The sequence below is a fragment of the Synchiropus splendidus genome, chromosome 14 (assembly GCF_027744825.2).
Source record: "Synchiropus splendidus isolate RoL2022-P1 chromosome 14, RoL_Sspl_1.0, whole genome shotgun sequence".
Taxonomy (NCBI): Eukaryota; Metazoa; Chordata; class Actinopteri; order Syngnathiformes; family Callionymidae; genus Synchiropus; species Synchiropus splendidus.
Genome location: NC_071347.1, coordinates 11,584,914 through 11,611,385, shown reverse-complemented (window position 1 = coordinate 11,611,385; position 26,472 = coordinate 11,584,914). Strand labels below are relative to the sequence as shown.

The 26,472-nt window shown below is 44.3% G+C and overlaps 1 protein-coding gene across 6 annotated transcripts in view; it reads left to right on the top strand.

Moving 5' to 3' along the window:
• The window catches only part of tspan9a (tetraspanin 9a), a 238,323-nt gene that overhangs the window by 176,645 nt on the left and 35,206 nt on the right, over positions 1-26,472 (top strand). For all 6 annotated transcript variants that reach the window (XM_053884522.1, XM_053884526.1, XM_053884525.1 and 3 more), the window contains one exon: positions 24,571-24,762. In XM_053884522.1, the coding sequence (XP_053740497.1) occupies positions 24,571-24,762 (192 nt within the window). The remainder of the gene's footprint in view (positions 1-24,570; positions 24,763-26,472) is intronic.

The window sequence follows — 26,472 nt, the reverse complement described above, 5'->3', positions numbered from 1 at the left end:
TCACTTTCAGGGATGAAAAAAATTTCCATTTGTTCATGACGTCTCTGCGAGACCTGCCGACAGCCAGAATGAGACATTGTTAAGGCTGCACGCGCCAGAGTGCTGGAGTCATTATCCACAGTTGTCGACTGTGATTATCTTCATCAGAACGTCTGAAGTGACAGCGACTACTGTAGCGCTGTGCGATGGCCTCCTTCAGCGGCTCACTGCTCCTCTCACAAACACAGAAGAACGAGTCGGTACTTTGGTAATTCATCAGTTCTCAACTGTGGGCAAAGGTCCCGATATTTCACGTCCTAGTCCGATGAAGCATGTGTTATATGACCTTATCGTTGTTTTCTTCAATAGTAGTGATCTAACAGACCAGACCATATACATTTACCTTTATGAAAGTTGAAAGCTTCAAATATGTGCCAGACTTTAATTGTTTTAATTTATTTATTTATGAATTAATTTAATCCGCTCCTTGTATGACCGGAGCAGGAGCATGGTTCCCATCACCGGCAGTGAATCAGACTTGTTCCCGGTGCATGTTGGTCTCCGCCAGGGCTGCCCTTTGTCACCGGTTCTGTTCATCACTTTTATGGACAGAATTTCGAGGCGTAGCCAGGGGTCGGAGGGGATCCGGTTCGGGAACCACAAAATTTCATCTCTGCGGTTTGCAGACGATGTTGTTCTGCTGGCCTCATCGGACCGGGACCTTCAGCATCCACTGGGGCGGTTTGCAGCCGAGCGTGAGATTGATAGACAGGTTGGTGCGGGTTGGTATCGGACCGTCGTGGTGAAGAGGGAGCTGAGTCACAAGACGAAGCTCTGGATTTACCGATCGATCTACGTCCCCACCCTCACCTATGGTCACGAGCTTTGGGTAGTGACCGAAAGGATGAGATCGCGGATACAAGCGGCTGAGATGAGTTTCCTCCGCAGGGTGGCTGGGCGCACCCTTAGAGATAGGGTGAGGAGTTCGGTCATCCGGGAGGAGCTCGGGGTGGAGCCGCTGCTCCTCCACATCCAGAGGAACCAGCAGAGGTGGCTCTGGCATCTGATCCGGATGCCCCCTGGACACCTCCCTGGGGAGGTGTTCCGGGCATGTCCTACCGGGAGGAGACCCCGGGGAAGACCCAGGACTCGCTGGAGAGATCATGTCTCTGGTCTGGCCTGGGAACGCCTCGGGATCCCCCGGGAAGAGCTGGAGGAGGTTTGTGCGGATCGGGAAGTTTGGGCTTCCTTGCTCCGAATGCTGCCTCCACGACCCGACCCTGGATAAGCGGCAGAAGAAGGTGAAGGTGTCTTAAATTGTGGTTTGGTTGGTTAAAGATCATCTGTGAACACAGACAAAAACACAAGTATGTGTGATTTCTTTTTTTAATCCCACTGGTCAGCTACGATACCTAGCATGACCAATAGTCATGATAAAGCAAGCTGAAAGTAGCTGGATGGACGGGCATGAAATTGGATGTCATGAAGTGACGTTACCAAGCAACGAACCCCAGAACATGAGCACTAAACCACTTCATAAATCATGTGTGTGAGTCCAGCAGCATCGAGACGAGATTTGGTTTGTCCGTTGTTGCGGTTGTCATTATTTTCCCATGTATCAATTTGTACGTCACCAATAGGTGAAAACCGATTTTTTTTCTCCAAGTCACTTGTTCTGTATGGAAACTCCTGACAAAAATGATCGATAAATTGACCGGCTGCCTTCCGCCGCTCCAGTCACCCCCACGGTTTTGTTTTCCTCCATTACGTCGATGCGGGTGACCTCTGCATTTTGGGAGCCATTAAAGCGGCAAATGCGAAACGAGATGAATTAATCACGGGACGGTAAACTTGAGATTTTATCCGATTGGAAATCAATGTCATTAAAGTCTTTCGAAGTCCATTCAGTGAACAACAGCCCGAGTCACTGTTAATCTTCCGGCCTGTTGCCGTTGCAGGTCTTCATTTGCTCAATCCCTGTTTGTGCTCCGATAATGAAGCTAACCTTCGCAAATCTGCGCACTAAGCTCACTACACTGACAGATGTAGCTTAAGTTCATGAATCACCCCTGGCATTTGGAGTGATACACCTCGGCTCCTCCTCTCTTCTCTTGCCCCGGCAGCTCATCTTTGGCAGCGTCTCAGAATCTTCCTATTTGTTGAATTTGCTGTTCATTTTACCGACTTTTTTATGTGCATTAACACAGCATTATTGTATTGTTTGGCAGTCTTGCCTCTGATAGACAGTAAACCTGTTGTGTGCGCTGGATATGCTGCATAGCAGGGGAAGGCATAAAAGAGCAATAAAATAAGCAAGGAGACGTTATATGGACTATAAACATCATGGTATGGTGCTGCAGTGGCGCCAGAAGCAGCAATGTGGTAATTCTCTCGAGAGCTGCTGTGGAGTTTGCGAACCAGTAAAAATTGATGGAGGATAAATCCAATTCATTGCCTGCTGTCGTGCGGGCTGATTATGAAGACGCGGTGTGAACAGGTAGCACAGATTCAGCGGGACAAGATGTTAACAAACTGCTTGTTACCGCATGTCTGCCTTGAATACGTTTGTTAACCAGCGTCACTTCATCACTTGCTCTGAGTTTGTACTTTAGGAAGTCCTCACATTCTCAATGAGCCCAAATTCGAACAGTTTTTCTCTTATTTTCAATTGAATAAAAATATATATATTCAAATAAATGATTCTTTATCTTTCATCACTGCCATGTTTGTTTGCCTGAGCACAATTTATATGTATTTTCTGGTGGTGGGAATTTAATTTAATTTAATTTAATTTAATTTAATCTTTGTCAGTGCAGGAGTTCCTAGTCCCCTGATCACACTGATGCACAAGACACATGGCAGCCAGGATGATAACAACAACAACAAACATGGAGGAATCCCTGAACAAAAGCAAACAAAAGCATCTGTTTGCTTTTGTTCAGGGATGTTTTTCACTACATAATGACGAGGGTTTCCACTACTATTTGAAATTCTTGTAAAACTGAAATTCTTATACAAATATTTAAAAGAGCTTCAGTTTAAATCAGGTGATATAAAAACTTGAATATATATTATTGTGCTATTGTGAAACTATATTTTGTTGTTTAAATGTATGTATGGCTCCATCATTTGCTTCAGTAATATACCGAATTCATTCAAATTGAAAAATGTGGCTTCTTGTGGCAAACATTCTTCCACCATGAAACTGCGATTAATTGAGATTAATTCATCACAAATTCTCTAGATTATTTTTTTTAATCGAATCCCACCCCTAATATTTTCATATTTTCAGCTCCAGTAACTTCATTCTCTCCCTTTGCAAGAAAAAGTGATTTTGTTCTATAGAGAGGGAGGAAAAGAAAAGCTGCCATATTCCAATCCCCATGACGCGTCAGCACTAAAACTGATCAAACACACACCGCGGCACATATTAACATTGTTCCAAATACTGCTCTATTCAGATCATGCGTCGGGAATCCCTGAGGCAAGTTCCCCATGAGTCGCAGAGGTAAACGGCTCAGCCCCCCTCGCGGTGCCCCCTGCTGCCTTGCTTCCCAGATTGCCTTTTAAGCTCTTGGCTGCCATCCTCGAGCGCGCGCACAATTAATGTCTCATCATCATCCATTTATTTTGCATTGATTCACTTCATCCCCTCCGAACCACCAGGGAAATATTGTTCTGATTTGCGTCACGGAAAAAATGTCTGGATCCATTACGCTGTCTGCTGGTTTTAGAATGGAGATCTTGTACTAAATCAGCGGCGGGGCTTGTGACCGCGCCTCAGACTGGTGGCCGTCCATGTGAGTTCGCTCCAGAGTTCTATCTAAATATAACCCCCCACCCCCCTTCAGATGACCTCACTGCAGTACATGGAACTGGGTTGGGTCCAGAAACCATCCAAGAAAGATCTGGCTTTTTCAGATGCTACTGAAAGAGGTGAACTTGTGCTTTCAAACGGATTGAACACTTTTCAGCCTTCACTGGTCACAGTTGTATCTGACTCAAGGTTTTCTTGGTGTATTATTATGAAGGCTTTGGCTCTCTCAAGTTATTTCATTGTATTTCTAAATAATGTGACCCTGACCGACCCAGACAAATGTGTGTAGCTGACATGGTTCACCTGATAAGCTGTGTTCCATTTGGTCTAAATGGACGAAACAAGACTCAACCATTAACCAACGTACACATAGATTCTTCTCCAATCTTGAGAAATTTCCCATGAAAAAACTCATCTTACAAATGAAAGGCCACAGATGAAAAAATCAAATTTAATTTAAATGTGGTGGCACCACTTTTTTTGCTAGCTTTCCACAGCAAGGTCACTTCCCGGTGAACACCGTGGGGAGAATGTGCCTCAGCGACATCTATGCAGAATTATTTAACAGTTACCTTGACAGAGATTTAAAGGAGACCCCCCTTAATTGTCATCTTTTCCATTTCAAAGTGGAGCGGCACGGTAGCTCACCTGTCTCTCAAGCGCCCCCCATGAATACTAAGCTCTTCTTTCTGTCCTTAAGTTGCGTTCCTACGGCGGTCAATAAAATGTTAGTGTTATTTCAGTGGGCGTTCCTTTCTCTTTGTGTGTTAAGGCGACTGACTTTGTACTGGAATGACACAGTGAAAATAGAAGTGTGGCAGGAAATGACACATCAGGTTTTTGCTTGTGTGAGGAACTGTGTGTGACCTGGCTTGCCCTCTCGACACTGACCTGGATCAGAGTTGTGCCTCCCTAAATTAGCCAGCGGATTCCCACGAGGACTCTGTTCACAAAAGCAGCCGGGGTGGTATGAAACCTGATAGCCTCCTATTCCTCTCCATTCTCAGAAACAGGAAGCCTGGTTACGCTTCTCGACACGCATCGACACATGGCGATGACTAATAATCATGACGCGCCGTCGTAGGTCGGATTTTACCCATTATGTATGTGGTAGATGAGACATAATGTTAACTTTGTATTGTCTCTGGTTCACTTTTAGATCTGAACAGTTTCCTCTCCCCACAGCTCAACAACCATGAGCTCAAACTTTGGTGCACCTCGTGGATCAGCTTCACACACTGAATCAAAGAACCCATACTTAGGCAACACATTTGACCAAAGACATAACTCTTTTCTTCCACTTATCCCTTGGCCCGTGGTGGCAGCAGAGGCCCACCCGTCCCCCCTCCCCCAAAGGTCCTCTAGGAGGTCTGCCCTTGAAACCAAGAGTCAATCTTTTAAGGTGGACTTGTCTGGTTGAGCTCCATTTCCACAGGCATCACCAGTTTCAGAGGAGCACTTGCTCTACTCCAAGTCTCCCATCGAAGACAGTGCACCTCACCCTACTACTGTGTCCCAAAAGCAAATTTTGGCTTCTTGCATCCCGAATTGTGCTCTTTTCATTACGACCCCACTGTGTCTTGTCCCCCATCCTTCCATCTTTGTGGAACCAGACCCATGACTATAGTTGAACTCCTCCAATTGTCGCATGGATTTAAACCCGGGCTCATGGTTGCAAACCATTCCGAAGACAAGTGTAGGGCGAGGCTTATCCCCAAATATCAGAGATGAGCTTCTAAGGCCATCAAACGGGAACTCCCTCCACCCTGCTCTGGCCATGCTGCCTGATCTAGTGGACGCGTCAGAAGGTCTTTCATCTTCATCTGAGTCACACTGAAGGAGGCTGTGTAATTGGCTTGGAAACAAATGACTGGAATCAAAGACTTAGTTTGTAGATCAATGAATGGGATTGAATGCAAATGTTCAATCAATAGAAGCCTTTGACCCCTTCAGACCACTGTGGCACAATCCACTGACCTCATTCGCCGTTTAAATCCGATAAGTCGCCTCTCCTGCATCACACTGCCTGTCCATGCGACCGCATTGTGTTTCCACACGCAAACATCTTCACTGTTCAGATTTTATTACTGACTTCTGTTACACGTCCTTTTTTACCACGTTTTTTTTTTTTCGGTTCTTGTTTCTAAACTCAGCCTATTAATGACTATCTGTTTTCCTTTTAATGTTTCCGTCTAAAAAGGAAAGTTTTCTTTAAACGCTAATCCTTTTGGGAGCCGCTGCGTGCGATCTGGATATAGATGTTATGAGCTGATCCTCTACCGTCTTCAGGCTAGGAAATACATAGCAGTGTGTTGTAATGGTGTCTTCATTGCCGCATTGTATGCGCTCTGCAAAATATTGATTTTTTTTGTTTGTCTTGACGCTTGCTGGTGATAATTAACGCTGTTTACTTCTAACCATGTGAAGAGGGTTTTCAGCGATTAAGAGAAAAGCAGCATTTGCTGGAGAAACTTTGGCCACATGAGAGCTCGGCGAAATATATATCACGGAAGCAGTTCGAGGCTGAGCAAACAAAATAGTCTCATCTCATCGCTTGGCATTTCTCAATGAGGAAAACCCTGTCAGATGAAATGACCCAGATTCTAATAACTTAAAAAAGGGATGTTTATTCCAGGTTGAAAACAGCTTGGATGTGAAACTGATGTTCCTTTTAAGGACACGGTGAGGTTTGTCTGCAGGACTTTTAGGATTCACATGTTTCAATTGGAGGGCACTTGACAAATTGTTACACTTGTGCTGTGACTCATGCCTTGGCACGACACCAACTCAGCATCCAGCGCGGCTGTGTGGCGATCACGTACGGAAATTACACACCGTATTGTGTTGAAACCGATCCCCCCCGGTTAGCTTTGTGTTTGAACTCGTGTCTGATGACAGACTGGCCTCGGCTGCCGGTGCTGGAATACTTCAGATGATAACAGGGGGTCAGCGGTGGCGACTAGAAAGGGAAATAAAAATGTGGTCAGATCATTGGAGCCAGCGTGGCCTTGTGAGTCTCATACGGATTCATGTTCGTGTTGGTGTGAGAGTTCGACTGTATATTTAGCATTGTCAAGAGGACACAGTGTCAAATCAATTAGTAAACAACATAACAAAACTATAAAAGCACTGTGAAAGTGCATACCTCCAGCAAGCAGCGTATTTCACATGAGGAAACACAGTGTGCAATTGCAAAAATTGTGTTGTCATAAAAGATGGACTTTGTCTGGGAAGCGATCCCAAGGCCACCAGGGTTAGTGGTAAGTTGATGAAGTTTCAGGTCGCATTTTTCAGCACTCAGTTGTTGGTACGCTCTGTTTAAAAAAGAACTTTAATTGATACAATGTATAGTGCCATAAAAATATAAAAATAGGCCACTAGATGGCCTGTGGAGCGATGGTTCACACTGCTGTCTCTCAGCAAGAAGGTTCAGGGTTTGAATCTAGCTCTGGACCTTTCTGGGAGGAGTTTGCTTGTTCTCCCTGTGACTCTGTACTCCAGTTTCCTCCCACAGACTTGCTCACTGGTGTGTATGTGTGTGTGAATGGTGTGTATGCCCTGCAATGGACAGACGACCAGCACTCCCCGCAACACATTTATCTATCTTCTGTCAGCATCAGTAAGAGAGAAATAAAGCTTCTACATTCTTAAAATATTGCCAATTCATGTTGGGTTTGTAAACTCTTGATATATGTAGAACGGAAGCCTGAGGTGGTTTCTCCTGCTGAGCTGAGACACACTCTGGCCTTTAAGACCAACAGATATTTACTCAATTACATAAAACAGGTTCTGTTTATCTAATAACTTGCGGCCACATTGGACTAACACGGTTTTAATGGAGGACCGCATGCTTTTTATTCACTGTATGAGGAAACAGTTGGCTGGAAATATCACTCACATCTTCATCCTCACTTCTTGCTGTGCTATGAAATCAATATATGCAGCAAAAGTGAAACAATGGAAACAGTCGCTGCATCTCCATCAGTGTTTCCCAAGAAACCGCCTTGGAACAATCCATAGAGAGGTGGGATCATTCCACAGCTGTCACTCAGAGAAGAATGATGCCAGCACATGACACAGTATTAATGAAGCTGAACAACAGTAAAGGGAACTCTTTTAGAGCTGTTTGATGTGTCAAAAGAGGAATCCTTTCCGTGGTCCACCCTGAGGTGTTTGACAAGCGCCGCTGCTATTTCTACACCAAGTTCCCGAATGGCTTCATGAATCATCCGATATAGGTCCATATCGTGACCCGATCATTGACAGGGCCGATATGAGTGAAGCGACAGCGAGCTCTGTGGATTTATTTCCCAGCAGATTTTATTGCTTCTCTAATGAAAATTGATCTGTTTCAGTCGGCCTTTCGAAGAGGACATTGATTCACACTTCCTCTTCCTTTCTTTTTTTATTTTTTTTAAATTGACCTGTCATGTTTTGGATTAAACCGCAGTGTATTGTTTTCTCTAAAGCAGAGTTATATTGATAAGCAGATCTTATCACGGGACTCCACAAGGGGCTTGATAGACTACCAGGAGCTATGCAGCTTGACCGACTGGATGAGTTCAAATTAAACCACTGGAACGCAACACTAACGCTGGAGTGAGGCTTCAATTATTTCCCCTTCTCTTTCACTCAAGGCCTTTATCTATTACAGCCCCGCGGTGCGCTACATTCAAACACAGCTAGCGTTATATCTCCGCCCTAACGCTGGGACTTGTTCTTGACTATAATGCAGTCACATGTCTGGCTTTCAGATGAGAGGCCAGAGATAAAGGTTGGGGAAATGGCTGACTAGAAAGAGTACTTACACACTCCATTTCCCTTCTGAGATAATAAGCGTGTCAAAGGCGCATCCGACGAGCCGTTGCAGATCTGAGAGGACGGTCAGTGAAGGCGTCTCTGCGCTATAAATGTGTCACTAATGTCCTGCCCTCACAATGGACGGCACTATTCATGAAAAGACAATTTGACTCCATCAATGTGATGGGTTGAATATTGACTACTGGTGTTGTGGTTGTTAAAAATGCGTGATAAGCTTGATCTATTATGTCTATATATTCTGAAAGGGTTCAACTCATTCCAAGAGGAGGTAAAAAATATATTGAATATTCATAAATTGGGTCAGGATTCAAAATTTGGCCCCATATTGTTAGCTGGTGAAAGCACTTCAATTGTTGCATTGCATTATGGGCCTTCTTGGCCATTGTTCTTGACACAATATTTAGAGAGACTTCGGTCACCCTGACTTGTCTTTCTGAATTGCTCTGAATTGTGTTTGTTGCCGGCTGTTTTCGTCTCAACGTACGCGTGTGTGTGGCTGTCACAGATGGATTTGATAGTTCTGCCAGTAGAGAAAATAACAGACCAGAGTCGTCTAGCAGCCAACATCCATGTGCTTCTTGTGTTTCTGAGGTGTCAGAGTGAGATAATTATCCTTCACCTCTGCTTAAAGGTCATTTTGCTGGCAGACTTTTCATGAAATACTGCACCACCACCTCTTTCTCCAGCCCTCGTGGCACTTCAGATGTTTCTCTGGATTGAAAGAAGCGAAACCGGCTGCACCCAGAGTGAAAGGGAAACGTTCAAACCACGATTTCTATTCTCTGCAGCCACCGGCAGCATTGACTAGATTTCACCATATGGCAACGGGATGGAATTTAAGAGGTATTAAAAGTAGACTTTTCCGTTAACAAAAGAGTTTTATTACAGCAGATATTTAAGGATTCCAGGACTCTCATTTCATGCACCACAGCTGTCAAGGCTATCAGTGGCTTTTATCTTCTCACCTGTCAGTTTCATCCCTGGGAAGAATGGGTTTATACAATGATGGAGGAAGCGCAGCTTTTTGGCCTTTAGACAACACTTAGGTGCTGATGCTTGCGCGCCAAAGGTGAGATACAATCGCCTCCAGATGAGGAGCAGATGCAGGCAGAGTGCCATCAACATTCAATCGGCACCTCTGGACACACTGCGCCTCCTTGAATGCTGATTGGGTCTCAGTATTGGTCAAAGTATTCACTTTCGCTCTTGTTTTTCGCGCCGTGTTCGCTCGCACTCCCTGTTCATTATCTCCAAAATGAAGTCAGTTGGGGCACACTTTCAGAATAAGGTCAATTTTCCACCGTCTGCAGTCTCAGTGAGACGAAAACGGGGTGAGCGTTGCAACAGTCGACTGCGCTATTATAACCAGGCTGCAGCACATGGAGATTAGGTGAGAAGTCGTTTTTAGATCAGGAAAGATTACGATCTAAGACTTCTCAAAATTCTGAAATAAAAGTTTCTGTTGATCAGGTCACCAAGAGACTCGAGGAGTTCAGTGAAGTCAGTTCACGTTGAAAGTGCCTGCCTCCTCTGTCACAAGCAACAAGTGAGGATCAGTCATTTGGAAGACCCAGGAGGAGCACCTCATGGAAGCTGTTCCTGTTGACCATGTTGAAAAGTAACTGTTATAATGTTATCGAACGGATCTCCTGCACTTGCTCCAAGGAAAGTGTGGCCAAACCAGAAGTATAGTGAGAAACAGAGGCTCCAGCAGTAGAGCACAAGCATACTTCTTACAGAAAGGTGTAGTGAGGTTGAAAGCCTGGCTCTCATAATGGCTTCCTCTTCTGCTCTGGTCAGAAAAGACTGATGAATTATTAACTAGATGAAGTGTATTCTGAAGCTCGGCGGCTGTAATTTGCCTTCAAGCGAACGTATTGACTATTGATTATACCTTTTTCTTTAAAAGATGAATATCCTCACTTCTTGTAAGGCGTCTACTTGCTGCTTTTCACTTAAGTGGATGTGCATATTTTGTGTCTCCGTCTTCCTCCGTCCCCTGGGGGATTCGGAATATATCGTGTTGCATAACAGGAGTGTTTTCCATTCATACATCCAAACCTGCTGGAATAAACCTGCTTAGATAGTCGCTAGTTTCTCTCTTATGCATGTGTCAGAAATTTGCACCATTTCCCCGATGGCAACAAAATGCAACCAGTGAAAGAGTCTGTCATGGATTTCGCTTCGAGGTACCCCTACACACTCCGTGTTGACATAGTACAAATTCTATCATGAACCTTCTGACGATTTTAAGCTCCTTTTAAATGTGAAAAATATGAAAACATTATTGACATTTAGTGTCACTGAATTTACTATTCTTTCTTCCATCGTTCAGCGAGTTAGTCAGAGAGAGTGGAAAACAATGTCTTCATTGACATCATCGTCTCTCCAAGCAGAGCAGTTGTCCGGAGGTGTACCACTCTGTAGTACTGGAGTGATCTGAGAGGCTGGTCTTGCGTGCTATCAAGTCCATGCTCCCTCCTCTCAGAAGACTCCATCTCTGCTGCCTCCATCTTGCTCTCATCCGCCGGGAATCTGTGGACTCATATTTTAGACGACTGATCCTGCACATCAGGTCAGCTCTTAACACCATCAACTCATCCAAAAACTCCACCATCTGGAACCTACCTTCGCAACTGGGTGCAAGACTTCCTGACCGAGAGGCCGCAGGCTATGCGGGTCAGCAGGCAATAGCTCTTCGCCCTGTTTACCTACGACTATGGATAACTGGGATGAAGGATGGACACCACCACTTACCATCGGAAAAAGGTTCCCGAGTCTCCGGGCATATTCCACCCGGCAGTCCGGATGCTGAACTTGTCTATCTGTATCTATATGTATATGACAATCGTGTTACTTTTGGTGTGTCTTTGGGTGACAGTTATTTTTGCATTCAGTCGCACAGTATTGTAGTTGGCCCCCGACCGTCTGATCTTTCAGATACAGGTATGTTATGTTTGCACCCATCAGGTGAAATACGTGTTATGGCTGTATGCGACTCGCTGTAGGCTACATCCTCCACTGCTGCTGGAAAATTGATTCTTACATTCATTAGAAGCGTGGGTTGGTGCTCATCACACTCTGGTGCAATGTTAGAGTGGCCATATGCCTCCACTGCCTCTAATGGGTGTTATTCCAAAAGCATCAGCAGGTCAGATCTTAGTGAACGGTGAAGTACGTTCCGCACACCTGCTCATCCCTGTCCCCACTGGGTTTCATTTCCAGAAAACAATGTGCAATAATTCCTTTTTATAATGTTCATTTCCTGAGCAGACAAAGCAGCAGCCCCCTGCGCCAGCACAAGGTCATGCCGCCTTGATACAACATGCTGCCTGAAGTGCTCTTCTCATTTTCAGTCGGAGGAAAATCCCAAGGCATCTTCTTCAGCATCATTCCACTACGGTTGTTTCCTGCCTTCAGATTTTGCTTTTAGCCAATCTGAAAGGCAGCCAGCCAATGTCACCACAGTTCATGCAACTAAGTGCCTGTTAGGAAAGACTGCGTTCAGGTTAAGTTGTTGCTGGTGGTGGTTATTGTTTCGCTTTCGAAGGTTGACTGGATGGAGTGTAAACATGGAGCAAACTCTGTTGGGAGGCTTTTATCCGAAGAGAATCTGGTGAGTGGTTTAGCTCTGGCACTCCACGTCGACATTGAATTTCATATTGACAGTTGTGTAGGAAGTCGAAGGAGTTGAGGGAAGAATAAAAGTAGAACTACCTCTTTAGAATTTTTTGTTACTTCCTGTCCAGTACAGTAGTGCTGCACAGATCAACAGGGATTCACCATTCGGTTAAGCCCTCCGTGCCTCTGATGCTGGTACAGTAGAGTGTGAAACAGCTGGATGTCCAGTCTGTCTCAAACACAAGTCTCCTGTTAGACCCCTGTTTCTGCCGAGCCAGCGAATTTTGAAACTCAATGAGAAAGTGTATCTAGTCGAGCTGGTCTCGGAGGGGTTTGAGGATGGCTGCACATAAAGACGACTAGAACAAGATAGATGTCTCTTAGGTAGGGCAGGTTTTACCAAGCCGAATTCATTATAAAGAATAAGCTTCCCGAAAATAAATGTGCATTTTCTTAACATTTTGACATTTAACTGAACGTCAGTGCTTGGTAAAATATCTCAAAACATACCTTTGATGTCAGCGACATCAACAGCGAGAGGCACTATTCACATGTAATGAGGGTTTGTTTTCATAAAGGTTCCTTCTGTTACCAGCTCAGATTCGGTATTTATATCTCATTGTCCTCATTAGAACACGACTTATTTTGATTGTACCTATTGAGGACCAACATCATAGACGCTGAGAAAGAAATAGCTGACTCTTGATCATCCCTGCAGTCACCGCATCTCCATTTGTTCTCCTGTGGCACTTTGTTTTGGACCCGAGCTTTTGTCTCTGGGCTCACAGGCCTCAATTTCCCTCTTCACACTCCCTATCCATCCTGCCACTAACTCAATGTGTCCCACCAAATCTGCTTTGCTTCCTGGCTTGCATCACAGGATGTTTTTTTTTTGTCCATTTTTTTTGTTCTGCTGAATGAGTGCGTTGCATAATTGAAGTGCCTGCAGATTCAAGGGCTGATTGTGAAGTCTTACTGCGATGAAAGAGAAAAAAAAATGAGTCGAGGGGCTGCGATAGTTTCCTTGCTATCGTTGTTTTAGGTTCTGCATCTGCGTGTCTCACTTCATGACAACGTGCGCGTGTTTTAATAGGATTGCTCTTGAAGTACGCTGGGTCATAGTCAAATAAAGTGTAACCAAAGATACATTCTTTGGCGCAAAAAGGAGTTTAGAATCCTTGTGCCTCTAAAAACCAATGCACTGTTATTCAGCACGATGCAACAAAGATTTTCATCTGCTCGACACAATGTGTGTCGAGTTGTCGAGTTGCTGGTAGGCTAATAGTTCAGTCTCAAGCTCAATGAATCCATAAAAAATAGACATAAATGAAAGACATTGTTGTTGACAAGACAAATAAGTCCATTCACCACTGATGCAGGGGTGAAGTGGTTATATGCTGCTACCTTATAAACAAGTAATTTTCATAACAATAGGCAAAGGCCTATTAGTGATATTTCCTTCTTCCTTGCTCATGAACAAGACCTCAATACAGATGACCTCATGGTAGAGAAGTTGAACAGTTCAATTACGATTCATTACCTTAGGTCACACCTTACGGTGGCTGAGAGGTGCAACACATTTTCAAACTTTTGAAACAAATTTACAATCTCTTGGAACAGATTTACAAACAGCGAAACACATTTACAACATTGCACACACATTTACAAGCTTCTTCAGCAAACCATTTTTTTCCAGGCTTTGTGTATTTCTAAAGTTTGTAAATGAGATTTCAGATTTTGTAAATGTGTTTAAACATCTTTCTACATTCCGGCAACCACTTCCAGATCACATTCGTAATTTGCTCCCCTCCCTTTGCGTACAATTCTTAGGAAAATTTGCAAACACTGTAAACGTATATACAAACTCTGAAAACAAATGTACTAACTGTAAAAATACATTTTCAATCTTTGAAAACACATTAGAAAAATTTGTTCACGAAACAAGTTTGTACATATCTTGAAATGTTGTAAACGTGTCTCGCTATTATTGTAAATTTATTTCGAGTTGTTTCAAAAGTTTGTAAATGTGTTTTCGTACTTCTCAGCCACTCTGCTACCATAAAGTTTAGCAAGAGATACAAGTGGATTAGAGTCACCTGGAGCTTCAAGATTCAAATTTCCGCTAATCTTTATTGCCGTGTGGTATAGATTACTGACATGGCGAGTTCGGGCGGGACGACGATCACTGGTCATTTATGCCTTTCAACCCCATGACCTTTGCTCAGCCTAAACCTAGTGAACTAGCTCACTTCAAACACAAGGCCCAGGGACCACATGGTCCCCGCCTAGTCAGTTCCAGACTGTTCAAAATGTGTTCAGCCCATAAACTGGACTAGGATAAACGTTTTGGTCCCTTGTGTGATTGAGTTTACACCTCTGGAACGGTGCATTTTTCCCACCCTGAAGTGGGAATGTTCGGCAAGGAGTAATGATTCTCAAGTTATATTCTAGCGTTACTTATAGGTGGAGCTATGGAATTGTAAAACACATGCTTTCTAATTGCCCAAATCTTCATATGTTCATTGCTGTATTGGTGATGCGATCAAAGCTCATTGATGCTATCCCACATATGACCATGAAAGGATGAGCCCAAACGTGGTTAATGTGTTGGTCCTCAATAGATGCGTGACCTACTGTGCAAGTACAGTCATACCCCGATTTTCGGACGTCCCGGAATTCGAACAAATTGGAGTTCGAACACATTTTTTTATTTTTTTTTGCTTCGGATTTCGTATGAAAATCCACAACTTGAGCGCCCCCAAAAACAGCCGGAAAAAACATGCGTGGATCGATCAGCCGACCCACGACGCAGCTTGGACAGGGATGAGGCGAGTCTGGGACAGAGCGTTACTTGGTTTATGACTTTGTCACAGCCAAACTGCACAGAAGCGCACATTCAGAGCTGGACACGCACCGGGCACCTCTTCACTTCTGGAGAGACGTCACTCACTCGCCAACCCCTCCCACATGCAGCGGCCACACACATAGAGGAACAGCGCACCTGCAGCAGACACTCTACATTCACTCCTACAAAAGCCTGTTTTAAGGCTCGGAACGCATTATTTCTTTTTACACTCATTGTAATGGGAAAAATCGATTCACATTTCAAACAAATCGCTTGTCGAACGGCCGTCTGGAACAGATTGTGGTCGAGAACCGAGCTACCACTGTATTCAGTGTTTAATCTTGTGGGAATCTGTCTGGTCAGCACTGTGTATGGATGTCAAAAAAGCCTCATGTGGCCATATAAATATCAAATTTGGATCCAAATCAATACAGAAGCGGTGAAAAAAGGAGTGGGAGAAGTTATCAAACATGAACATTAGATGGACCAGGACCCAATGAGCGGTCAGTGCTCGGGTCCACCAAGACGATGAAGTCCTCTCCGTACCTGACAGTCACATGAACTGGTCTGGTGCAGTATGTTGGATTTGAGAAACCTGGCGTGGTCAGGTGTCCAATAGCATCAGCGTGTTCGCGCAGACAGCACAGATTTCTGCGCACTTCCCAGAGGACTTTAATCCGTCCTCAATTGATTTAGAGTCACTTTGCAGTGAACAAGCCTGTCAGCTTTTCACGGGCGTAATCAGGAGGCAGGCTCTTGAACATGGACTGGAGAATAACTGAAGACCCTTTAAACGTTTAATGGAGGTCCCACTTCACGGCAGGCAGCTGAGGCACCCAACCAGAACCACCACTGAAGTGTGGCATTCACGACGCTCGACTGAGCATGAGATGAGCGGCCGGCACTGCAGATAAGTTCCATAAAACATGTTTTTTTGTCGATGGGATCCTCTTTCCGTTCCCACTTGACCGATACAGTTTGTATTGGTCACCAGCAGACACACTCCCCTGTATGCCCTGGCATCCTATCCTCTTCCTAGGAAGTCTCAGGTTCTGCGGAACTCCTCGGGGAATAAAATGGCCGAATGAAACTTTAACCAGGCATATATAGCTTTTTAATCTTAGCGTACATCTGGCCCAATGCTATTCATGAATTCATGAAGTGCTCATTCTGTGCCTGAAAGCTCTTTTTCCCACAGCCGCCACGGCAGACACTGTGAATAATTTACTTGTTGTACGATTTACACTCAATGTACAGTGTATGCTGGGGACCGGCTGCCCTTGGGAGGCTTGGGGAGACAGAACCAAGGACCTTTTATTGCAGAGCTGCCTGTCGCCGACAGCTTCTTTTCTCTGGCATATTTAAGATACATATTGGGTGAAGGCGTGTCTGTGGGTATAGTAAAGCTCCGTCGACTCCAAAGACTGGAGTCTGATGCATCTATTTAACCGCAACTGCCTCACTTTTAAGCCACCCTATGTCCTTGTAATGACAGATGATACATGAGAACAGAAATTTTCTATAATCTTTTCTCCCCTCTATTAATTCAAAATGCTTGAGGACATGTCTTTTCAATGATATATGTATATAAAATATATAAAATACCATATTTGTTCATGGCATAATTATATCCTCTTATTGTTCTTCTGTGTCTTGTGCTTCTGATCTGTCGGGGGGACAGATGGCAAATGGGCAATTGAATTTTCCACCTCTGATCTAAATCATTTGTCAATGTAGTTGTAATAGATGGAGAATGTGATCATTTCTAAAAAATCACTGTGACCGAGAAAGCGCTTGGTCAGCAATAAACTTGTTGATCCATAGTCAAGGAAAAGTGACAGTGACTAATTCCGATTTTCACCACCACTGGGCTCGAAAATGTGGCTATGCAGGATCCAGCTCATGTGTTGCAGTTCTCTATTTTTTAACCAACAAAGCCTTGACCCACTTTCGATCAGCAGTGAATTTGGAAACCAGCAATTGAGTCAAGTCACGCACTGTGTTAAATGACGATGTTCCTGGGCTTTAAATTTCACTTTTTTTTTCCAAATGAGTGACATTCGAGATGAATTGTGTTGTCATTTGATTCTGTTTAAATTATTTTGCAAAAATTAACTTTTATTTCAGAGAAATCTTCTATTCTCTCAGACATCCTTCTTGTCTTTTTAAAATAATTTTTAACTTTTAATAACTTTAATTGAGTCGTTGGCTGCTTCAAACATACCTACTGGTGTTTTGTTGATGTGTGCACCGTGGTGGACAATGAAGAGCCTGACTCCTGACTGACCTTTACCCTCCGAGAACGGGTCCCCATCGAAATAGTTTTAAACTGAGCAGCTCTCTGTTTTCATCAGATCTTATTTTCTCTTTTCTCAGCCTGAGAATAGCTGCGATAAATAAGGCCCTACTGTCTTTCATGAGACTAAAAAAACGTGTTGTCTTTCAATTCTTTCTCTTCACGTGCTTGGGAGAAAGTACAAACACTGTGTGTTTACTTGAGGGTCTCTCGCTTTTTATTTGATGTTTACAACAGCTTTCATATGTTTGTCGGGTTTTGTCATTTTCTGGCAGGCTGTTTAGCACGTATACATCAGAACACTGCTCCGTTGGAAGAGAAAAAAAAAATCCTATTTGATCGGAGGTGATTGGCCTCCGTTTTTATTTCAGTGCAGAATCAATGAGGATCTGCTGCACGGGAAGAGATTCATATAAAAAGGGTTGCAGCAACTGAGAGGTTGTAAAATAATAGCGCGGCTTCATCCTGAAGTGGTTTGGCATTTTCTCTCAATTTATGGTTCACAGAGGCGTAATGAGAGAAGCGTTAGCTAATTACTTAAACAAAAGGTTGGTTTTCACGGTGCCATTTAGACGGAAACACAGCAGTTGGTGAGTAAAATATTGCTTCGTCACAATTGTCCCTTTTTTGTTGCCATATTAGGGAGCTATTTATGAAGAGTCTCGGCTCCTTGGGGGAGTCAAAGCAGATGTATAGTCCGTGAAAACAAGTGCACTTCATGAAACCACATTATTTTTGAGTGCACACGCTTCAATCTCTCCACTGAAAAAGAAATAGATTGAAATACAGGATTGTAAGGACCCAGTTCAATGGTGCAGGTAAATGGACAAATGTGAAGCTTGAGTGGTGCGTAGCTCTTGATTCTGGACGTCACCTTATTTTTGTTATTTGAGGGTTTCTGCCTGAATTTTTTTAAACTGTGCATCAATAGAGTTCACTGTAAATTGACTGAATACGTCTGATATATTGCTCAGCCATGTTTGTTTGTGACTGCAGTGATATTTCTGGGTGATGTTCTGTGCTTTAAAACTTCTCTCCAAGTCTTTCTCTGTGTGTGTGGTGAAAGCTTTGGCTAACCAGTCTCTGACGTGTCAGGAGGTGAACATTCCTCCACTTGCTTGTCACAGGAACACTCCGGATGACAGCTGTTGGGATGGGGGGGGTAACAAAAGACAATTCTTGATGACTTGGCGCGAGAAACCGGAGGTGTGAAAAGGTCAAAATGATATAACTTCCACACACACTCAACCCTTCCGTGGTGGCAAAATCTTGTGTTGGGTTGTTTTGTGTCACCGAGCCGGTTACAGCTGCTGGTGATAATCCCAGCGTCAGCAACCCCCTATGAAGGGTCAACCTCCATTTTCTTCTCATTCACTCTCTCTAATGTCTTTTCCTCTCAGTCTCTTTGCTTCTGTGTTTCTTCGATATTGTTCCTTCATCCTTCACACATACAGCGCTGACCTCCTCCTCACCTTGCGATTCTTATCTTCCTCTGAAGTAGTTTCACAATAATTTTGGAGTATTTTTTCCCAAGCTTCGTTGTAGAGGTCACACGGCAGGCCGACATTGGTCTGTGGATCAAATGAATCACTCGGCAAAGACAACAACGACTGGAAAGTATTCTCAACTGGTGGTTCAGGACTGAAGTTGCTTTCTTGGACCGTCGCCCAAGAAAAAAAAAACTACTTTTATTCTACTAAACTATGATCGACCTGTTAAATAGTTTTATTTTTGTGGTTCAAACTGCGTTTTGCTTTCTTCAAATTCGATTTCCGTACATCTTTTTCTCCATTTGCTTCACTTCAGAAGGAACTTCAACTGTCAGAAGTGATCTCCTGGTTTAACCTTCCTCTAGTAAAAACAGGTTTTCTAGCATCTATAATGGTTTGCCAATAGAAGCTTGTTAAACTGTGAAATGTTGCAGCACCAGTCAGTCGTCACACACCGCGCTCTGCTGCTGTGCGTCGGCTAAGACAGCATGCATGTGGCGAGGCCGTGGAGAAAACACTGCAGTCGCCCAGAGCACCTGAACTGGCTGTTTGATCTGCACAGATAATTGGTGTGGAATCTTGGATGGAGCAGTGGGGAAACGCCGGCAGATGGGGCGCGGTGGTAGCTTTATTGGTGCCATGGGACCCTCACACTGTGATTGGTGGAGCGCTGTGCGATAAGGAGCATGTGCTCGCACTGGGGGTATTGACTTGCTTTGCATTACACGGATGGCTAACACATGAGGCTGGAGAAATATATTCTTCCTCGCCTGCTGCAACACCCCACATCCGATTGATGTAATCGCAATAGCACAAGTGCAACCGTGGATCAAACACTCACGTGAATCTGGTCCCAATGTAGCGCATCGCTTCTGTCCCTGAGCCATGGCTTCATTTCAAGACTGTCATTGCTTTTGAAAAGGAAATCAATTTTCACCCCCAATTTTGGCTACTGCTTTACTTTGAGTCTCCTGGAGATTGAACAGCGATAAGGCTTCAGAACCATTTTTGGGTCTGGCGAGTTCCTCTTGTTAGGTAGATTTGCTCCAACTGTCTGAAAAATACAGGCTACAAGTTACATTCGACTTACGTCCACCCGTACTTGCGACCGCAGCCAGCAGATGCTTTTTTTTAATTCAATATCTGGCACCGCGGCACGTAGCAGCCCGGCAACGCGTACGCCAGTATTCCAGCATCTCACTCTCACACAGTGATCTACCACTACAGTAGCACCTATGACCCTCGCGACGGCTATTTTGAATGGCATTCCACTTACGTCCAATCTGACTTACGACCGGTGGGTTGGAACCGATCTCGGTCATAAATCGGATGTTACTTGTATTCACTCTTAATGGTCAATAAACTGGGTGCCACTTGTTGAGTATCTATTGGTGCCTCGGGAGTTCGAGCTCATTGGTCGTGGAACATTGCGTGGTAATTCTGGTTTAAGTTCATTAACAGTGTTGAAATTACCTAAACATCTGTGTTGGCGATGCAAAATGTAGGGATTAAGTGCTCAAGAGAAGTCGCGTAAGTCGGGGCAAGCTGCTACGCGTAAGGAGCATGAGCTAAATAATGGTGTCGAGATGATATTTAAAGATCTCCCTAATGCTGTTCTGTGCTTCTGTCCCAGCACCATGTCCTCTCCAAGCATCAACAACCAGCTACCTCATTTCACTTCCAAAAGTTTGCCTGGTCTTTACAGGGTCTTAAAAGGCTGAAGTGTGGATGACTCGCTGCTCTTGTCGCTGCTTTATCGGATGTTGAAATTAAACAGAGCGACCATTAAAAGCAGATCAAGAGCTCAGCCAAAGAGCTCATCTCCCACACACGCCAAGGTCGGACGTCAGCCCAGATCAGAGCTTGTCGTTCAGGTTCCTCCTGAGGACACCGCGGTCGGCGGGTGTCGAGTAGTGCGAGGTGGATGGTAGTCGTCGAAGAAAAGCAGAGATTAATGCATCTGATTAGGCTCTCAGAAAACGCTCAGGCGGATTGGGCCGCGGCTTGCTGGTCTCACAGTCACTTAAGAGAGCGACACACTTGGACAGGCTCCCTACGCTCAGCATTCAACACAATGAAGTGAAGGCACTGTATCCAGCCCCACCTGAGCTCTTTAATCTGCCAGCGCTGCTCTGGCCAGGCCATAAATCCTCTTCAGTCTTCCAGGTCCCCTCGACCAAGCGCCGCCCGGTGTGCCTCTAAACCATCGGCGGCATCCCGCGTCATTTGGTCAACTGAGCAGTGTCAGGTCTGATTCCATAAATTTGCTAAACAGCGCTGGGACATGACCTTTAGCAGAAATTTCGATTGACATTTCCACTCTCTATTTTAATTAGGGACACATAAAGGGACGAAAGGTTCCTCCTGGCAAGTTCAGTTGCTTTTGAATTATTTAGGGGTGAGTGAAGGGCCGTCGCTCCACTCCACCCTGCCCACTCATTTGTGAGGACCCACGTTGTGGGTGTGAGATTGAATATTGGAGATGAATATCTGCTATGGTAGTTACTTGTGTTTTGGTCCGTCACCAGAAAACCTGCGCTCTGCCTGGCCAACACCCCACGACTAGCTCAGGATGGTCAGCGTCACCATATAATGCAACAAACGCCGCCTGAAATGTCTTGTTCGATACGAACTGAAGATGCAACCATCACGCTGCAAACATGTCAACAGTTTGTTGCACATCAATCGTCTCCTTTTATAGGCGCTATATTTCACTGAGATCCTTATGTTGCTGAAATATTGGCTTGTGTTGTAACTTTTTTTTACAAAGTTAAAGCTGGAAGTTCATCACAGGCAAGTTTGATGTAGCCTTGAACATTTCAACCACTTCCAATATTGTGTGGACGAGTGTGGTTTGGGAATTTGTTGACGCTAACAGAACATTTTCTCCAGTAACATGGCACATTGTTGCAGTTTTGATTGCTCTTTGTATCAAACATTAGACGTTGTTATGGGCCTTTTTATTTATAAGGCGCTTTTTATTATGTAGCACTTTTCTCAGCACACAACAATACATTCAAAAACAAACGAATGGGAGGCGGCTGTCACAGCGCACTCGCTGTAAAGTGTTCAGTATCTTGCTCAGGGACGCAAACCTTCAAGTCACCACTGAGGCATTTAAGATATTGCTGCATAGATCATGTTGTGTAATTACATTCATGATATAAAGTCGAAAACCAAACTGTTTACAGTGAATCGCTTTGCACAGATGGAAACTCACACTTTCAATGAAGCATCACCGTATCATTTTTGTTGGTGGCAGAGTTAATTTCAGAAAAAAGCGACTGCCAATTTGGAGCCATATCCAGTCCCCCAGAGAAGGATTACACAGTAGAAATATTACCATTAAATATTGCATATACATAGTAAAATATGTTCAGAAGTTCAACTTGCATGTGTAGCAAACATCAAGAATTTCAATCTGCTTCTGTTTTGTGGATTCAAATATATCTTCATCGACATTGACATACTGCATATTTCAAATTTGTCTATAGCTTGTACAGCTCTAAATATCATTTTCTTTAAACTTATTCATGTTTTATTCGTATTATTATTGTTTTATTATATTTATCAAGGTCTAGATCACGACCCTCAGAGATTGTTTTACAGTTTGTCATCTGCTCTTGTTTTGATTTTTAGTCTAGGTTTAAACTACCATGGCTGAATCAACAATGCACTGACTGTAAATGACAAAACATCCTGGAATAGGATGAAACCACCTTTTAAACGCCAAATTGAAAGCAATTCAGATAAGTAGACGACTGGATCTTGGTCCCACCAGCTTATTTAAATTCCAAAAATGTCCCCAAAACTGCTGCTCGCTCTAGAAGACCGGCCCGGTGAGGTTCAGCGTATCCGACAGAGCATGAATGGAATGAAAATAAGTTGACCTCATGAAGAGCTCGTCACGCTGTTCGTTTTGAATGGGCCAGACCACTTCAAAGTGCGGTGGGCGACACAACTCCGACGTGCCTCCTGTTCTTATGCAATACAGTCTGTGCCTTATTGCATATTTCACTTCACTGACCAGTCGGGAGGGGGAAAAAATTGCCTGGGTTTTGCTTTTGTCAGAAGGAAGAAGAATTTCAAGCGTTTTTGTGGGGTGAAAAAAATCCATGTGAAAAATGCAATTTTGTTGTAAAAATATCTTTCACAAAGACTGAATGAAAATAGTCATGAATAACGAAAACCTGCATTTTCAATTTGAGAGCATTTTAAGCATTGCAACGGAAGCATTTCAGCACACAAAATATGGAAGTGTGGCTTGACACTGACCTCTTGAGGGGACCGTGCAGTCAAAGCACCACATCCAGCTTTGCTCAAGTCACAGTCGGAGATTGTGCTTGTTTGTCTGTGCCGACATTTAGATGAGAAGGGGAATGTGATGTCAGCTCTCGCAGCTTAACATGCCCTGAGGCGTAACGTGGAAGTGAAGCTACACAAAATCAAACCTCGTGGCGGCACGGTTCAAAAGCTAACAGGAGTCGACACTCAGCCGACACCACTCGGGTCTATCTGGGACCTGTTCTGCCACTCCATGCGTCTGATCCTGGAGGACTCATTAGACCACAGGCGCCTCTCTCTGCAGCTCATGAGGTTTGCGTCTGTATGCATTCAAACACACGGCTCGCTTCACACACCATTTGTGCCCGTCGTTCTCATGTGCTTTACCGGTTCACGTGGTGCTGATCAAAACACTGGTACGGCTCATCGCGCCGCAACAGCATGTGTTGCCTCTTTGAAGCAGCACTTTCAGGTTTGTTTGACCTGGGTCTCCATCACAAGTGGATGGTAATCTTTTCGCATGTTGGCGTGCACGAGCGGAACGCCGCCTTGAAGTGTCCCAACTCTACAATAGAAAACTAGCTGCCATCGCGACCTTTCCATGGTGCGCCCTGCCTCTCGCCCTAGGGCGCTGGGATTTGCTTCAACCTGCTTGATGTAGACATCTTTCATATTTCTCATCTTAAATTGAATTGGAATACATTTATTTCTATAAATAACTTGTTTTATGTGCCGCCACCCGTTTGAAGGTGGATGAGGAGCGGCGTAACTCTGCCGCCGGGGAAATGTTCCTGTGTGCGGTGGAGTAATTGTTCTTGGGAAAATAAGAAAAAATAATGTGATTATCCTCCTACATCTTCGCTGTAGCTGCTGCACATTAGCAGATGTGCGGCGTCTTCGCCGCGCGTCCTTGCTCTGGTTCGGAGGTGCTCTGATAAGAAGGAATTTGTTTTTTCTGTCTGATATCGCTCTGCAGCTGGGTACAAACAACGCTGCCCCGGACAGATGGCCACCTCGGCAGTCAGCGTGGGCAGAGGGGCGCGGCCTGTCATTTGTTAATTATTTTCATTTGTAAGCTTAGAATCCATTTTTGTGCCAATAATTCCATTTTGTTTGAGCTGGTATTTACATAATCAGCTCAAACCTGCAAAAGCGTGGAGGCCCAACACCAATTTCTGCTCTGATACTCTCATCGTGGCTTGTAATTGTTGTGGACGCACTTGTGTTTTCAAACAATGGAGGGAGACGGATGGCTGCATGGGCGGTTCAAAACATGTCTTCAAAAGTAAACTTGAGTTTCCTCCTCGAGTCCCAGCCCACAGTGGCAGGGAACTGGAGTGCAACTCCTCCCTGATGCTCCTCCTGAAGCGATGCTCCGCCTCTCACCTTGTGTCCTGTCTTCTCTGTTTCCATACAGCTATGCGGCTGCGGGTTGCTCGGCGTGGGCATCTGGCTGTCCGTGTCGCAGGGCAGTTTCGCCACCTTCTCGCCCTCATTCCCTTCACTCTCAGCTGCCAACATGGTCATCGCCATTGGTGCCATCGTCATGGTGACGGGCTTTCTCGGTTGCCTGGGTGCCATCAAGGAGAACAAGTGCCTGCTTCTAAGTGTGAGTTCCATACACGTGTAGCCGTCGCATGGATTCTCCTTCATTGAATGCACGCTTGGAGAAAACACACCAACGCACATACAAACTCTAACGCAAGATTATGAGCCAGTTATTTTGAGGGATCAGAATCACAGGGTTCGTTCTCTCACCACTAAGCAGCAGATTTATAGTCCAGTCATGAACATTTTTATCGCAATGTTCTCATGAAATTTATTCATGTGTGATTTGTCTTGTGAAAACAGTTTATTATGAGGGTACAACCTTTTTATGCTCTATTATTGTCAGATGAAATTAGTAACTGACCAGGACATTTTTTTTATAAGTATATATATATATATATATATATATATATATATATATATATATATATATATATATATACACACACACAAAAATAATGCTTGGACTCTAGGAGTTAGTTTCAATTATTATTATTATTTGTCAAGGAACATTTGTCAGCACCTGAATTCCTCCACATTATGGAATAACATGTCATAACCAAAACATCCATATTGAAGGAGACTAAATTAGATTGTGAAAGGTTTAAGTTTAAAAACGTCGCTCATCTCAGCCACAGTGGCACTGAGTAAAAGACAGGAGGCAGAGCTGGAGGTAGCAGAGACGAAGATGCTGAGCTTATCTTTGGGAGTGAGCAGGATGGATAGGATCAGGAAGCAGTAGATCAGAGGGACACCACATGTCAGGTGTTTAGGAGACAAAGTCAGAGAGGATTGAGATGGTTTGGACATGGACAGAGGAGTTATAGCCAGTACATTGGTAGGAAGATGTTGAGGTTGGAACTGCCCGGCAGAAGGTGGAGAGGAAGGCCAAAGAGGATATTTATGGAGGTGGTGAAGGAGGACATGAGGTTTGTAGGTTTGAGAGAAGAGGAAGCAGAGGACAGGGTGAGATGGAGGAAGATGATCCGCTGTGGTGATTCCTGAAGGGAGAAGCCCAAACGAAAAGAAGATAAAAGGAGATCTTCACCAGCTGCACTATAGTCCAACAGTTACATACTTGAAGTTATACAATCTACATTAGTATTATTAAAGCTACAGCTACAAACCAATGTGTCAGTCTCTCTTGTTGACACATGCACTGTTTCTACTGCTACTTGACTGCGGCACATTTGACTGGGGGTCATCATGTGATGGATGGATCAACCTCCTCCATGAGTCAGACAGAGCAGCTGGGATTTTAGTTCACCTGCAGAAGACAAGTGCTGAAAAGAGTTGAGCTTGTATGGTGTCAAAATCGAACAAAGAAACAAGGAACTCAACCGCGGAATGATGGCGCTCTGCAAGCGAACACCTACATACTCGTGTCATCTTCGCGGCGGTTAATCAGAGCCCGGAGAAGGAGCTGTCTGTCAAGAGTACTTTGGAGCCCGGGACGTCGTGCAAGGCTGAACACTTGATATTCACATGCACATGAGCGGAGGAACTCTCATTAGTCACTTCACAGAATGGTCTTGTCGTTGTGCTGTTTGCCCAAAGTGTTTTATCTCAAGCCAAAGTTAATTGCAAAAATTCACCCACTGGACTGGAGTCAGTGGATAAAAAACTTTTGTTCCCAACCGAACTTCAAATGAAAGGCGGATTTTGGTCTCCGGGTGCTTAAACTTCACAAGCCGCCATGTGCCTTGAAGCGGTTGCATCAGTCCGATGGTCCCCTCCACACCAGCTCCAGCCTCTTCTTCATCGCCTCTGT